This window comes from Aspergillus vadensis (assembly GCF_003184925.1).
Source record: "Aspergillus vadensis CBS 113365 unplaced genomic scaffold BO88scaffold_28, whole genome shotgun sequence".
NCBI classification, from domain to species: Eukaryota; Fungi; Ascomycota; class Eurotiomycetes; order Eurotiales; family Aspergillaceae; genus Aspergillus; species Aspergillus vadensis.
In genome coordinates this window covers 127,994-143,418 of record NW_020292066.1, presented here as the reverse complement: position 1 = coordinate 143,418, position 15,425 = coordinate 127,994, and the positions used below count along the sequence as shown (strand labels likewise).

Sequence of the window (15,425 nt, the reverse complement as noted above, 5' to 3'; positions counted from 1 at the left end):
CATGATCAGGATAGACAAGAAGGGCCGTCAGATGATAAGAGTTGTTAGGTTCATCTCTTCAGATTGGCCTCTATCCCACCAATTACTAGGAGGAAAACGCACAATGAACACATGAATGATCTGGTATTAGATGCAAATAAGTCAACTTGCAGAATATCCCTGGCTTGCTGCGACCATTTCGGGCTTTCGCAGAGAAAGACCCGATCTATTCGTTCAAAATGAGGAAGCCTGATCCCTAGTTAGTACTCGGACGGGGGATGGTATGCGACTATCACAATATCTCATGACTCCATGTCCTTCATCTGCAGAATGATCCTTTAGGGGAAGTTTGCGGGCTAATCGCCGTTCAAAAATAACGAGGCCGCTCAGTAAAGGCCGCTAGCGAGCTGGATTCCTAAGGCTGTGTGACATACCACTGTTACTAGCTCCATTGTTCCTTGAACCAAGGAAGAATAGGATCTCCTTTCTATTGACGTCAACTTCCTCTATTGGGCCAAATGATATTCTTCAAACTTCCATGTCGAGGACACAGACATGATTGAGGTACAGACAGTTTTGCTAAAGATCGGACAGGACGATCCAAGCATCGCGAATACGTAATGCAGCTAAATGTAGTTGGAAATTGGCCTGGAAGGCGCGCATAGTACGACCATTAGAGAATGTAATGACATATAGACGTAGTCACGGCCATTTCACCGCAGTCGGCAGCGTGTAGGGAGCGGCTCGGCTTGAGATCTGTGTAACCTCGCTTTAGGGCCCAGGAGTGGTGGACTTAGATTTCTTCCAGCATCATGGTAAGCAGTACACCGGTTGGGCGTGATGATTGTTGATGGTACAAAATAAACCCCTTATGTACTTGCTGTCAAACGTATCGGCACTTTTATGTCGAGCCGTATCATGCTGTTATCCAGGTTGGAGACAAACGGAAGAGACAGACAATGCTAGTAACAGGAAAACTTTGCCCTTACGATTAAGCTTTCTCTGATCTGTTGGAAAATGATGAGTAATTCTTCACAATCAAAGGTCGATCATTCAAGTAGGGGTACCCCAAGGCGTTGTCGTACATTCACGCAAGGGATCTTGGTACATGATTGGTCTGTTACAATTTCTTTAAGCGCGACATAGAACTTCAATGGCGAAGACACAAGTAATGTTGGCCCAGGTGACGGTGTTTCCCTGATTGAGGATCCCAACTTTGCATAGGAGGAATGTCGATGGACATTTATACCGGTCAGTTCCTCCATCTTCAGTTTCTGTTATGCTCATGTTGAACACTCTGTTAGAGAAAGTGAATACCAGATACACTACTACTTACTTCAACGGCAATGGCTGACTCTGATCTATATCCTCTTGGAAGAGGACTATCGGACTCGGTTCGGTAAGCTCTCGATGCGAGCCAGTGTTGACATCGTAACCTCCTGCTCATTATGTTTCTAGATTGGATGCTCAGCATCTTCTATGGAAGCTTCACACTGGATATACGCTTCACCCCCACATTCCTATCACTCCAGACATGAAGATAGCGGAAATTGGCACCGGCAATGGGTAATGCAGTTCATTGTCTTTTCCTGACTCGAGGGCATGGATCGATCCTGTTCGGGTTCCGATGCATGCCCAGCCCAGCATATGAACATCCACTAATAAAGTACAGGATATGGCTCTTCGACCTAGCCCCATCGATGCCATCTACCGTGCAACTGCATGGCTTCGATATCTCGGAGGATCAGTATCCTCCGAAGCATATGTGGCCACGGAACGTCAAACTAGCGTTGTTGGACGCCTTCAAGCATGTTCCTCCCACACTTGTCGGGCAATACGATGTTGTACATGTCCGGATGTGGGCGAGTAATATACGAGATGGCAACACCGGGCCGCTGATGTTACATTTGCAACAGTTGCTAAGTAGCACTCACCACCCAAGGATGGCGACGTTTATCTAATATATACTAGAGCCGGGAGGCTACATCCAATGGGAGGAGGCAGATCTAATCCACCAACTGGTAAAAGGGCCCAAGGCCCTTGAGTTTGCAGAACATATACCGTGTCTATTTCAGAAGGTTGGTCTAGACTTTAGGTAAGATCTACTCCCTTTTAGCTATTATCTTCAGTACTGTTTGATAGTCGTGAGGGTATCAAAGGCTCATTGACACTATTACTGCTGGGTCACTAAACTCCCTCGCGATCTGGAGGAAGCACATCTGGAAGTTATAGAATCCAAGACAGAATCGTTCCAGGAATTCCTTGTCCAGAAATGCACGGATACATATCTTCTTGCTCTCGGTGAGATATTGCGCGGTACTAAGTTGACATGTGCGGAGGTGATTGTGCCTCTTGTGACCAAGCATGAGGCAGAACTGCAAAGTCTTTGCGCCGAGCGCAAGGGAACGGTATATAACTGGTCTCCGGTCAAGATACTGGCACAAAAAACTGCATAATCCTTGGCTTATTTCATTATCGCCAGGGAGCCGTGAAGGAACAAGATATGGTTCAGGGTTCCATATAACCGGATTGCTTTGCTGCATGCCCTGTCAGCTTACCTAGTGCCGCAGTAGGTAGCTCGGATAAGAGTATAAGGATTACAGCTACTACTTTGTTGACTCCGTAAAGATTTACTCATAACTGGGTAACTGGGATATCGAGGTATTAGATGTGACACTCGACGTAGCTGAACAATTATCCCAGACATTCCTGGTAAGGTTCTCTACACGATGTAGTAGATTTTCATATCCTTAATATCGCTCATTATAAAATACCTTTAGTCCCTGCTCATATCCAAAACACATTGAATTATAGGGTCTAGTATGCAAAATCTGTTCTTCCACTTCCCCTCAGTGGGAATAGCGATTCCATATTCAGATAGACTAAGCCATATGAAGTAGCTTGAATGTAGTCACTAATGAGTTAAGATCTACGATAATTCTATAACTGACCAAGTAAGCCACACCCGCGATGATACTGCCGAGGTTCATTAGCAAGCGCTGCTTCCGCTGCGTAACTATTTGCTAATGTCTACCCTTGCTCTTCATTCCCTTCGACACAGATGGGATCTACTCGTCAAGAGGAAATCTTACAACACTCATGCAAGGGGAGGACATCCATAAGATACTATCTTCAGAACTTTATTTCCATTGAATCAGTGTGCATAATAGTATCCTGGGGTTCTTCTGTTCGTAACAATATCCTCGTTTTGAGTGGCTGTTTTGATTTGTATGGTCTAGATTGAGGAACAGAGGGAGTGGGGGGCAGTGATGGATAAGGCTATGGCATACAATATTACCGATTAGCTGATATATTCTACGCTTTGTAGACTAAATCTTGGATCAAAATATACGTCGGTGGGCTGATGAGAATAGTTCGGATTGCACAGGGAGGATCCTGCTATATCTCCCTTAGATACTGAACGACGATTGAGGAGGTCTCTCTGGAATCTTATCCGGAATGATTAACGCAGAGTTTCCAATCCCGTAATCCTTCACCAGAGTAAGGCTGAACGCGCGAGCGATCTGATACTCTCCCACAGGATTCGGATGCAGTCCATCATAACCGGCAGGACATGCATCTGGTCCACAATCGTAGTTCTCCTGCAGTTCGACCAGATGAATGGGCGAATCTGCAGTACTCCACTCTGAGATGGCATTACGCAGCAACGCATTATAGATATTGGTATTGAACGGAATATCCTCTCGACCCGGGATAAGGCTGCGCTGGGGGACATTGGCGATGGCGAACTTGAGTTTTGGATTGGCTGCGCGGGCATTGATGACCAGGGTACGGATACTGTCCAGCGTGCCGGAGGCATCACTCTGGAACCAGGCCATGTCGTTGAACCCCAGCATCAGCAGCATCAAGTCTGCTTGGTGGGCATTGAGGACATCATAGATCAAGTCCTTGTCGATGGCGGCCACGCGGCCCCACACGGCGAAATGATGGCGATCAAAGTCCGGGGACACGTCAGGGGCGTACCCGCCGCTGGTTGGGGGCTGGCCCAGCGGGGTCTGGTGCTGGAGCTCCCCGTGGGCCTGCGGTTCGGACGGCGCGGTCCCTGTGTAGGGGCCCACCAACTGGACGGCAATGTTTTGCGCCCGGAACCATTCCCAAATTCGATACCGCCACGTGTAGTCCCCTTCTTTTCCTTGGGACATGGAGTCTCCTACAATCATTACTCGTAGGTTGCCGTTTTGCATTGCGTCAACTGAGGTTACGGTTGAGGATGAGTCTGTCTTGGCCGCAGCGGTCATCGAGGCCATCATTTGCAAGGCGTCCTGATCCTCCTTTGCTTCACCGAGTTGCATCGAGTTCGTGACCGGTGACAACATCCCGGAGTCTTCGTTGGCCGTGGCCAAGGGAAAAGGAGGATTATTTGCCAGTTGGGATAATTGACCGAATGCTCCAGGTTCGACAGCGACGGCAGAGTAAACAACTGGAGCAAGAGTGCATAGAGCTGCAAGATACACGAAAAGACAGCAAAACCCTCGGCTTCCCGGTGATGGAAGCCACCAGGAACGGCTCCCCAGAAGACCAGACATTTTGGACTTGCGGTTGCTGCGTAATCAAGATCGGCGCCCTCGGGCGCAGGTGATGCCCGGTCATTATATAACTACTGCTCCCACCAGGTATTAGGTCCATTTGCTAGGGATTTCACAAGTCCAGCGCGTGCCAACGGACTAATTAATCCTACGCTTAAATGATAAAAGATGATGACATCTGGCGATAGGTATCGCAGGCACCAAAGAGGAATGTGCTGGGATACGGCTTTCCTATCATATCCCCTCGATGTAACCTCGAGGCTGTCTAGTGCATCGCCTAGTTCAGGGTCTTGCCACGCTAAGGCCCGCTACGACGAGGGTTCGGATATCCTCAGCGTATCAGAGCTGGAAAGCACCTCACTACTAACCGACCGAATTTCATAATCGCTACGGAGACCATTGAACCAGTTCTTTCGACAGCAGCCTAAAAGCATACTACTCGACAATAGGGCAGCGGCTAAAACCGACGCACGCCTCATATCATGACCATACAGTCCCATCTTCTAATATAAACTCCGGTCAATGGCGATAAGTAATGTCTCACGAATCAGCCAATCCACGTTTGGCAAAAGCTTGATATCTCAGGCCCGAGCGTCAATGACTCCGCCAAAGCGACATAAACCACCACCTAGATGCACCCGCCAAGAGTCACTAGTCCAGCTTCTCAAGAACCATACTTAATCTCACCAGGTGCCTGCTGGGGTCTTTCTCCTGCTACCCTCTTCCTTCCCCCGGTGGAACCTGGATAGCGCCAGCCTGCTCTCCGGCCATGGCGTCGGTGACTCTTGAAAGTCTTCCGGTGGAGTTAATCGAGGAAATTGTGGCTTGGCTAGACTTCCACGATCACTGCGCTCTGCGTCTGACTGGACGCACCATCTCTGTCAAATCGTCTAATGCTGCATTTCGGAATTATTTCCTTTCCAAGAAATTGGAAGTCGCGGAGGCCCCGCTTGAGCAGTTTGTTGGAATTACCCAGCCAGGACGGTTCGGGCTTTGGGTCCAGGATCTCACTTTGTATGCACCTCCATCACAATCATACGTTGAAGATGAAGATACCGGAGAACTCTTCCCCATTAACCCCAGAATAATTGAGTTACTGGCACAAGGGTTCGAGAACATACGTGATAACTCCCCACACGATGAACCGTTATCAATAACGCTCAGAATTCTTGGGGAAGGTGTCAAGAGAAACGCCGCCGCCAGGGTATTCCGGGTCACACTGTCAGCTCTTCGAAGCACTGGGCTGTCTGTCTTGTCATTGGATGGGTTTGCAGACGGGTTTTACCACCGTCCTGTTGGACATGGTAGCTTTCCTATCAGCGAATTCCCAGAGGCTTTATACGGCGGCAGCACGGCGGATCTAAATAGGCTGGCGACGACCTTCCACACATGCAGGAAGATTCGTCTAGGCTTGGCACACGACATATACAAGTTCGATTCTGAGAGCGTCCGGGAATTCAACTTTAGTCGAAACAGACTTTTTGAGTTGCCACCAAGCTACGAGGAAGCCCGCGAAAGCACCCGATCACTGTCTGAATTTCTGAATCTGTGTGCCCCAACTCTAGAGGAGTTGCACTTGTCATGGGAGTCTGACCCTTTTGAAGATACAGCCGGAGTGGTAGAGAATACCTACTTCTTCCGTCGAGTACAGGAGTCTTGCCGTTTTTCGATCCTGAAGAGGTGCACATTGTGTCATTTGCACATGTCCGAAGCCACGCTTCTGGCCTTCTTCCATCCTCTCACTAGGCTCGAATATATAAGACTAGATTACATTTCGATCGACGGTGAATATGACGAGTTCTTTCGGCTCCTGTCTACGACGATGCCAGAATTGAATTACTTGCGCCTCCAGTCTATGTTTGATGCCACCGGGGTCCTTAGATATCCGGGAGAACCCCGCGAAAATAGGATACCACGTCCGAAGAATATCCTTCGTTTTCCTGGTATCATTCGGACAGGAGCTGATGCTAGGAGGCTAGTGGTAGGCAGGTAATGATTATTGATTCTATCTGTTTGTGAAGGAATAGGTCTCTCGGTCATGGCCTTACCTAGCATTTGAGTTGCAAAAAGACGGTGGAATCACATCGAACGAACGGCTGGAACTCCACGGCTTTTTTGCAAGCCATCCAGTTGAAACAATCTACCCCCCCCTCTTGAGGGAGCGTGTGAATGACTAGCAGTGTGGCGCTTCGACCAAGTAATCCAGCCCTGAAAACACAGAAACTATCTGCTTGGACATACATGTGTGGTGCTGAATAATGTCAAACTTCAAAATCTGAAGCGCAAGGAGTGTCATTTTTGGCCTACACTACTTCATGATACTTATTTACCTGAGCGCCGTGCGCACCGAATAGGTTACTGCATTAGGTTAGACTCGATATTAACCCGCAATGAAGAATCTCTATGACAGAGAAACTCATCACATTGGAGGTCTACCTTGCATAAAGCCAATCTAAACCGCATCTGCTAATAAGCAAGCTTCTTCGAGCCGGGCACTAATATTTCTAAGCTCAATCTGACACCTATGTATGTCTATTTTATTGGAGCATTTGCTTCGTCCAGCTATGGATGCTCAGTGGAACCGATCTAGTTTCGATGCCACGCGGCTGAAGCGAGGCTGAAGACGGGACTGCTCTGCTTCTAGTCTCCTTTTCGTAACAAGCTCCGACCCCGACAACTCAGCATGGGCCTTTAAAGCGGGGATGATTTCAAAGGTTTGCTACACCTTCCGAGCCACATACCCTTTCAGGCGACCATGGTTTACAGAGGAAAGCCCAGTCCAGGGTGTGCTTCATGCCGGAAACGGCGCCTAAAAGTACGTCGGTGCACCTTCACGCCTGGATGATTGACTGTTGACCATATAGTAGTGCGACCAGGAGCGACCTGCGTGCTCCCAATGTCTGCGGATAGGTAAAGAATGCCCCGGATACCAAGACCTCCAAGCTCTTCGCTTCTTTGATCAGACGGCCGCTGTAACCACCAAGGCCTTGGCCCGGGCTGCCAGTACCCACAAGGCCGCTCGATCACCCACTGCAGACAGTGCAGAAAGTTCGAAGACACCGCCATTGATCGAGGGGCCCACCACCCACATTCAGGAACAAGCCATGTCTCACATCTTCAAGTATTATGTCGGCACTAGTCAAAACCCCGGCATTCTCTGCTATTTGCCGAATTTGCTGCGCACTGACCCCTCGGATGCACTTCAAGCCACCATGAAAGCCATAGGGCTGGCATGCATGTCGAGGATCTACCATCGGCCTGAATTGGCACGATCGGCTGCAGAGGAGTACAGCAAAGCCTTGCGGGCCACCAATACGAGTCTTCAGGATGCAGTATTAGCTACTTCGGACTCCACTTTGGGGGCTGTCGTCACGCTGAGTATGTACGAGGTAATGTGTCTAGCTACATTGTGTGCTTGTAGGTGGGTTGTTAATCCCTATTAAATAGATTATCTCAGGCCAATCCCAGATGATGGACGCTTGGCTAAATCACGCCCGCGGAGCGCTGAAGCTCCTTGAGTTACGAGGAGTGAAGCAGTTCGAATCAGCGGCTGGGCGGCGCCTCTTCGCCAGCACACGCCTACAGATTGTTAGCTATCCCTCAATCATATCATAGGCACTAAACTCAGAGTGTTAACATACCATTGTCAGGCTATGATCAACATATTCTTCAGAACGAGTTGTCACCGCTCGCCAACAATAGCTGCATTATCAAAATATGCAAAATCCATTGGTGATGCTGATTCTCAGACAATGGAAGACTTTTACAACATCTTAGTCGCATACAACGATCTCTCCATAACAATAAAGGAGACATATAACACGACTGGCTTCCGCGGAAACATCGCACCCTTAATCCAAGCAGCCCTCGATCTTGACGCCGACCTAGTCTCATGGGCGACTTCCCTAAGCCCAACCTGGCAGTATACGACCATCAATACCCCACTGGCATTCTCACACTTCCGTAGCCACGACACGGAGTATCACGTATATCCAAACATCGACAACGCAGTGTACTGGAACCACTATCGTCAAGCCCGCATCATTCTCCACGAGATGATCCAAGCAATGTGTCTCCATCAAGAAATTCCTGAATCATCTCAACTCATGCACGAGTCTATAGCCATCAATAAACAACTGGCGGAGGACATCTGCGCTAGCGTCCCGTATTTTTTCACTTCTGGCGACGCTGCCCTTGGGGCTGTCGCTCGATTGCCATGGCCTTTGTACCTTGCCTCGGACTGTGCGGGTATATCGCCTCACACAAAGGACTGGATTATGCAGATACTCGATCTTATTGCAACGTCTACAGGTGTGCAGCAGGCGCGTATCTTGGCGCGGCTGGTCAAGACGGGAAATCACAGCTATATGTTGATTCCTGGGAAGCCGAAAAGAGTTCATAGAGAGGGGAGCGAATTTTCCTCTTCCTGAGTATGGCTCGATGCTCTATCAGCGGCGCTGCTCGCATCCTTTACTACAATGACTGCTCCTTGACGCAATTGAAGTTTCCCTGACAGAATAAGTATCCTAGTATATAAATTATCGAACCGGATCTCAAGACATCAGTTGGTGCCGGTAAGGTCAAGCCACGTAGGAGGAAGAGGTGGTTAAGAGATCAGGTACTAGTGCCTGGCTACAGTGGATGTCTTAACGATTGATAATATTCAAATATCCTGCCTCTATATATTATTACACTCACCGCTACACATATCTATATTCGGGCTTGATTCCTTTCACTAGACTCATTCTGGAGTCTCATATGTGCTCTATACTATACTAGCTTGGCTCATTCAATTGAATTAGGATTCAATTGAATAAGAAGCAGAAAATAATGAAAGCATGGCTACAGTGAATATCACCTGCATGACTATTTAGAAGCCACTTCTGGTGCCTACATGTCCTTCTCTCTTTCTTCCACTTTCTCCCAAAAGCTTTTCAGAGAATATCAGAAGAGCAGACTGAGGGATATGTCTCAACAGTTATTACTATATTCTATGTATCGCGGGCCAAGCAACAACACGGAGTACAATATATGAATGTTAATTACCAGCTCCCGCATCTACCGACATCTTCCCGCTCTAGGAAAAGACCTGCAGCATCAGGAGCTGTTCTAACATGCCTGACGACGCCCGCATCAAAGCGGTAGACGAGAGTACCATGCAAAATGCTCTTAATTGGAACTTCATCAGACTGTTTAATTCGCTCTGTGAAGCAAACGACCTCTCCTGCACGTCAGACGCGCTCAACTATCTTTCACGAACAGGTAAAGAGATGTGATTCCTGAGTAATTTTCATTGTCTATGCTAAATTCCACAGATATCCAAAGCCTCACACTTCAACTCTTGCTGGACCTGGAACACTCTGCGATCTGCGGGTTAACGCCCAGATATAGCCGCGCCGCTGCCCTGGACAATATCCAGAAATTGAAGACTGCAATAATACTGTCCGAAGCGTTTGATCTCTCCCTTGTACAGTTTATATTGGCTTCAGCTATTGCTTGCACGCCAGATAACGATATCTGGGAATGTATCGATGACGCAGTCATTGAATACACCCGTGCATCCTCCCAACAAATCCAACATATCCACAATACAAGCAGCTTTGCAACCCTCTCCGAGCACCGCCAATATATTGATCGAATTCTCAAGGCTGAGGTTGGATCTTTGTATGTTGGAATCCCGCAATTTCACGCCGCGTTTTTTGGATGCGTACGTGGTCTGCAAGAAGCGTCGCAGGCCGTATTCCAAAGATGCAGGGAATGCACAAATCCTCTTTTTGTTGCTGATAGGTGGGAGGGCTGGCCAAAAGATGCAAGCCAGGAAGACGTCTTGACTTGGTTCTCAGATCTAAATGATAAACTTGCTAACCTTTCCAAAGACTACTGTCCCGAGTCAGCGCAGCTACGAAGGCCAGTAGCCCGACCTAACAGACCCATTCAAGGCTCTACGGAAGAGCGCAAGCTGGACATTGGATTCGTTAGCGAAATCAATGCAGGAAAGAATACCAAATGTCTTTGGGTGGAGATCCTCGTACCTGGAGTGCTGAAGAGTGATCCAGCAGCCGATACCGCTGCGAAGACATGGCTTGATCTGGGGAGGTGCGCTAGAGAAGTCCTTGCTGCCCAGGATACCCGTCGGTTTGTCTTGAGTTTTACCATATGTGGATCCTTTATGAGGATATGGGCCTTTGATCGTCTCGGAGGAGTTGCATCGGATCGATTCGATATTAATGAGAATGGTCTTCAATTTGTGTCCATCATTCTCGGCTTTCTATGGATGAGTGGCGAGCAATACGGGTTTGACCCCACAATTATCATAACAGAAGATGGCCGGCGTTTCATCGAGATAGAGCAAGAAGGACAGGTCCAACGTCTTTTCCTCGAGCGGTTGATAAAACGGACACCCTGCATCGCAGGTCGAGCAACAACATGCTGGAAAGCGTATCGTGAAGATGACCCCGGGATTCCACTCGTAGTAAAAGATTCCTGGCAAGACACGGAGCACGACGAAGAAGGTAGTCTTCTTCAGGAAGCTACCAACGCCGGGGTGGTCAACGTCGCACGGTACTATCACCATAGCAATGTTTGCGTCCCTGGTAAGGTAGATGATGTTCGCTATAATATTCGGGGTGGTTTAAATATCAGAACTGCGACTAGCCTGCATCGCTCAGAGCAAGCACAAGCGCCCTCAGCCGGTGCCAGCGTAGCTGATGCCCAGCATAAGGGTCGGAGCACCGATAGACCAAACATCGAGCGACCCTCCAGCCAAGACAGTGCCATCTTGCCGCCTATAAAGCGCCCACGCCTATCATCACCTAACGATACATCCAAAAAGTCCCCAAACCGTATCCACCGCCGAGTCATCCTGCGCGACTACGGCAAGCCAATCTACACGGCAAGCACTCATTCAGTCCTTCTCGCCGCATTAGAGCAATGCATAACAGGACACCAATCTCTCCACGAGAAAGGGATCCTACACCGGGACATCTCACTCAATAACCTCCTAATTAACGAGAACAACAACAACAACCCATCCTGGCCAGCGTTCGTAATCGACCTTGATCTCGCCATCAAAGAACAAAGCGATATTCCTACCCCAGAGTCAAACGGCAGTAAGACCGGGACCAGACCCTTCATGGCAATCGGCGCACTCATGGGCGAAAGGCATTCCTTCATGCATGATCTCGAATCATTCTTCTGGGTGATCTTTTGGATATGTGTCCACTATGAAGCCCCGGGTAGTAAGGGAAGAAGAAGGACTGTTGCTATATTCGCCAGATGGATCTTTGTCGATACGGATGATCTGGCTGTTATGAAACAGGGCTTCGTGTTTACTGAAGTGGATTATCTGCGGTGGGCTGATAAGTACTTCACGACGTATTATAAGCCTCTTGTTTCGTGCGTCAACGCTTTGCGGAAGGTGGTCTTTCCTGGTGGGAATAGATGGATGGTGGAAGATATGGGGTTGTATGAGCGGATGAAGGAGGTTCTGCGCGCGGGTAGAGAGGATGAGTTTGATATGTGTGTTGAAGAAGCGGTCACTGAGAGTTTGTAAGTAGGTCAGAATGAACTTATATCATATCGCTGGCTAGTCGGAGCGATTGTGGTGATGAGTGTCTCAACAATATATATTCACGACATCCGGGAGAGAAGAATAAAAGAAAAGAAAAATGGAACAAGTACTAGACTAATATAATATAAACTATAAGTCATTATCCTTTCATTGATTGCATTGGTGGTTTTTCTTAGACTTCTACAAATTATGTATGAGAAAATGGGAACTTAGCTTCTAAAACTTGAAGATAGAACACACACGTGCAAGACAACTCAAGTGTGAAGGGGAAGTCATGATCTAACTAGCCCTTGGTTCTGCGTTTGTTTTCACCACTTCCACAGCGGATGTCTGTCTACTGGTTATTCGATATGATAGTATACTACTCCGTCCAATAGAGCAAAGGATAGATACTGGATGCCAAACCAGGCGACTTCATGTCTATAATAACTAAGTATGTACTTTTCTCTTGCAATCATCACTCATGACTCGTCGTCATCAGTCATTAACTTATTTGCCCCGACTCATCACCACACCTACTGTCCCCTCTACCACCCTCACACCTGGGATCTCGGCCTCCCAAAGTCCGGTTTCTCCTCCGGAGCCAACTTCATGCCACCACTTCAGCAGGTCGTTGCTCTCTTTGGGCTTCACGTCGGGCGACGCAGTTCCCACAGTGACATGGGGTGTCTCGTTTGCACATGGCCATTCCGCCAGGTTCTGGTCCTCTGGTGGGAATATCCGCGCTACGAATGCCATGAGACGGTTGTCCCAGATGAGACGCTCAAGACGTACGCGAGCCGGAGCCAGCGTTGGGGTGATGGTGGGATCAGACTCGGGCTTGCTCTTCATTTTCTCGATATACTGGCGGACGTATTCGTCCCAAATACCGGGATGTTCTTTCTTCGAGGCGCGGTGGATCAATGTCACGTGGAATGTGGGCTGTACACGTCTGCTGTTGGTGAGCTGTCTGTAGAGACGTGCTTTTTCGGGGTCTGTAGATGGGGGAAACAGAGTCTCGAGGATATTTTTCACCTCTGCAGGAGGTAGGGAGATGTTGAAGTACTCGATCTTCTTGGCCAGATCTTCGGGGGTTGGACCGGCTGTGGGTGCAGGGCTGCCATGGGTTTGGTTCTGATTCTTGTTCTTGTTCTTCGGTTTCTGGGATCCATATTGATGGCTCCAGTCCAGCTGCACTTGGTATTCGTTCATCGACCAGTAGATGGCGTCATCCAGTTGCTCGGTCGTTGGAATCTCTTTCACGAGCTTGGGATAGAACGAGTGTAGCGCTTTCACCACTGTCTCCAGATTCTCACGCGAAGAAGCACCGACATCCAGGTCAATGACTTGGTCGAAGTAGCAGTCTGGCTCACGGTCGGTGTCGACAGCTTCGAACCGGTTCAGGAAACCCTCCATGATTCCAATGACCTCCTCTGGATTCTTGCTTCCCGCCCGGATGGTTTGGTGGTTGTCTCCCCGATCCAGGACTCGTCTCCGCGTTACCTCGCGGATTCCAGGAAGCAATTGTCCTTTGGGCTCGTGGACGTACTGGAGCGCGACATAGCGAGCTTTATGAATCACAACCGACACATCTTCTATGAGTTGCTGCCGTTCGCGTCGCATGTGGTTGTTCCGGTCTGCTATTACCACAGGATGTTGGGCCAGAAGATTAGTAATGTCCAAGGAGAATTTCTTTGGCTTGTTCTTCTGCTTCGGAATGTTATCGTTCTGCACCTGTCCCCATCCAAACAACTTGCAGAGAGCCAAAGCCACGGTCGTCTTGCCGCAGCCCAGTGAAGCAATGGGGACAAGAATCACGTCGTGCGTCACATCGCCGGATTCGTCAGACTCCATTTGGATAATTTCAGATCCGTTGAGGCCTCTCTCTTGCAAGAAACCCTCTCTCAAAGAGATGATGCCGTGGTTCTGCTGGTACTGCTGTGCGAGACCAGGAGTTTTCGCGAGCTGTCTCCGCGCGTAATGGAGATACTCCTCAGTGATCTTCTTGTGCTTCTTGATGTTAGGAACCTTTCCTGCAATGACTGCCTTTGTGCACTCGCGCCACTGTCTGTACATCAAGTAGGGCTCTTCAAACTTGTACTTAAAGAACCAATCCCGGTATGGCGCCCGTCCTTTATCGCCCATGTGGCATCGGACCACAAACCCCTCGGTCTCGCGGCCATCCCAGGTGCCAGTTTCAGCGCAGTTGTCGAGGAATTTCTTGACCTGATCGAGGTCTTCATACACAACAAAGTTGGCCTTCTTGAAGCCCCACGCATCGGCGAATTTGTGTACTTCTGAGCTAGGCTGCGTGGCAAATTGGGGCACGTTGAAGTTGAGTCCATGTAGATAGATACCCGAAGCGCTTTCGTCGTAGGCAAGGACATGCTCCTCAAAAGAGTCATCACACAGCTCGCCTACTGCGGTGACATTGAGTCTGCGCAGTTCTCGTGCCAAGTCCTTTACACTCTTTCCAACAGAGGTGACATGTCGCTCGACCCAGCGCTCACCAGCTTGAGCATGGCTGAGGTTTGTATCGGAACGAACACCCGTGGAATGCTTGCTGCAGACCAACAAAGTGCCGTCCTCAAGACCAGAGATGAATATAATGCATCCGTTCTCTTTCACACTGAGCTCGTAGGGACCCCTAGTGTTCATTTCAATATTCCTCCACTTTGTGTCATTCACCTCATCCACATTGAAGAACTTGTCGTATCCGCGAACCGCAATCTCCTGAGTGCCATCCTTCCTCTGGGTGGTGAACAGTCCTCGCGCATAGGTCGGCAGATCGTCGCGTTTGTAATCCCAGTCCATGAATTTCCACGAATGCACCTTGATTTTGTCTGCTTTTTCAACGTCAAAGGTGGATTTCTTGCACTTGAACCCGGACTTCTTCCCGTGAGCTGTGCCTTTCCTGCTGGCAGCCTCCAGGCTGGTGACCAGCTCGGCGACTTCTCGCTCGTCCTGCTGCACCATTGTGATCTCTCGGATTCACGCGTATCGAATCCAAAAAAGTACGCAATTCGTGTGTTGCTCTCGGTAGAAACGAGGGAATCAAGGGTCGGGATGCGGGAGGAGGTGGGGGAGAAGGCAGAAGGCACGCTCTGTGTGTTGTCGATATGGCCAGGGAGGAATTGCCTTAGGTTTTAACAGAGCAAGCTCGACCTTCCCAATCAGAAGCTTATCCCGAGCTAAGATACAGCCTCGCGCGACGAAAAATGAGAGTAGAAAGTTGAGTCACCGTCAGCCTCGTTCGGGGTCCCAAAGTAGGAGTTTCTTATCGAAGATGCGGGGCAGCGATCCTTTTTTGAAAAAGCGCTTTTTTCCGCCCGCGCCACTTTCATCCGCCC

At 49.0% G+C, this 15,425-nt stretch overlaps 6 protein-coding genes across 6 annotated transcripts; 4 read left to right on the top strand and 2 right to left on the bottom strand.

Moving 5' to 3' along the window:
- Positions 1 to 1,325: 1,325 nt before the first annotated feature.
- BO88DRAFT_429222 (class I SAM-dependent methyltransferase) lies at positions 1,326 to 2,435 on the top strand (the record flags this gene model as incomplete). Its single annotated transcript, XM_025709129.1, has 6 exons — positions 1,326 to 1,378; positions 1,438 to 1,545; positions 1,652 to 1,902; positions 1,951 to 2,074; positions 2,109 to 2,112; positions 2,190 to 2,435. 6 exons carry the CDS (start codon positions 1,326 to 1,328, stop codon positions 2,433 to 2,435), a joined length of 786 nt encoding a protein of 261 aa, XP_025558574.1.
- Positions 2,436 to 3,374: 939 nt separating this feature from the next.
- Positions 3,375 to 4,590, bottom strand: BO88DRAFT_446701 (SGNH/GDSL hydrolase family protein; the record flags this gene model as incomplete). Its single annotated transcript, XM_025710309.1, has 2 exons — positions 3,375 to 4,420; positions 4,455 to 4,590. 2 exons carry the CDS (start codon positions 4,588 to 4,590, stop codon positions 3,390 to 3,392), a joined length of 1,167 nt encoding a protein of 388 aa, XP_025558573.1. The 3' UTR covers positions 3,375 to 3,389.
- A 665-nt stretch (positions 4,591 to 5,255) lies between these two features.
- BO88DRAFT_373599 (uncharacterized protein) lies at positions 5,256 to 6,804 on the top strand. Its single transcript, XM_025704284.1, has one exon. It carries the CDS (start codon positions 5,296 to 5,298, stop codon positions 6,517 to 6,519), a length of 1,224 nt encoding a protein of 407 aa, XP_025558572.1. The 5' UTR covers positions 5,256 to 5,295; the 3' UTR covers positions 6,520 to 6,804.
- Positions 6,805 to 7,281: 477 nt separating this feature from the next.
- BO88DRAFT_491137 (Zn(II)2Cys6 transcription factor) lies at positions 7,282 to 8,956 on the top strand (the record flags this gene model as incomplete). Its single annotated transcript, XM_025712836.1, has 4 exons — positions 7,282 to 7,341; positions 7,394 to 7,915; positions 7,974 to 8,114; positions 8,177 to 8,956. The coding sequence occupies 4 exons, from the start codon at positions 7,282 to 7,284 to the stop codon at positions 8,954 to 8,956; spliced, it is 1,503 nt and encodes a 500-aa protein (XP_025558571.1).
- A 684-nt stretch (positions 8,957 to 9,640) lies between these two features.
- BO88DRAFT_429217 (protein kinase family protein) lies at positions 9,641 to 12,078 on the top strand (the record flags this gene model as incomplete). Its single annotated transcript, XM_025709128.1, has 4 exons — positions 9,641 to 9,788; positions 9,842 to 10,622; positions 10,701 to 11,635; positions 11,756 to 12,078. The coding sequence occupies 4 exons, from the start codon at positions 9,641 to 9,643 to the stop codon at positions 12,076 to 12,078; spliced, it is 2,187 nt and encodes a 728-aa protein (XP_025558570.1).
- Positions 12,079 to 12,494: 416 nt separating this feature from the next.
- Positions 12,495 to 15,334, bottom strand: BO88DRAFT_408100 (tRNA ligase). The gene has a single exon (XM_025707623.1). It carries the CDS (start codon positions 15,049 to 15,051, stop codon positions 12,586 to 12,588), a length of 2,466 nt encoding a protein of 821 aa, XP_025558569.1. The 5' UTR covers positions 15,052 to 15,334; the 3' UTR covers positions 12,495 to 12,585.
- Positions 15,335 to 15,425: the final 91 nt, after the last annotated feature.

Coding starts and splice junctions, on each gene's coding strand:
- BO88DRAFT_373599 (XM_025704284.1), top strand. CDS start 5,296: ATGGCGTCGGTGACTCTTGAAAGTCTTCCGGTGGAGTTAATCGAGGAA.
- BO88DRAFT_408100 (XM_025707623.1), bottom strand. CDS start 15,051: ATGGTGCAGCAGGACGAGCGAGAAGTCGCCGAGCTGGTCACCAGCCTG.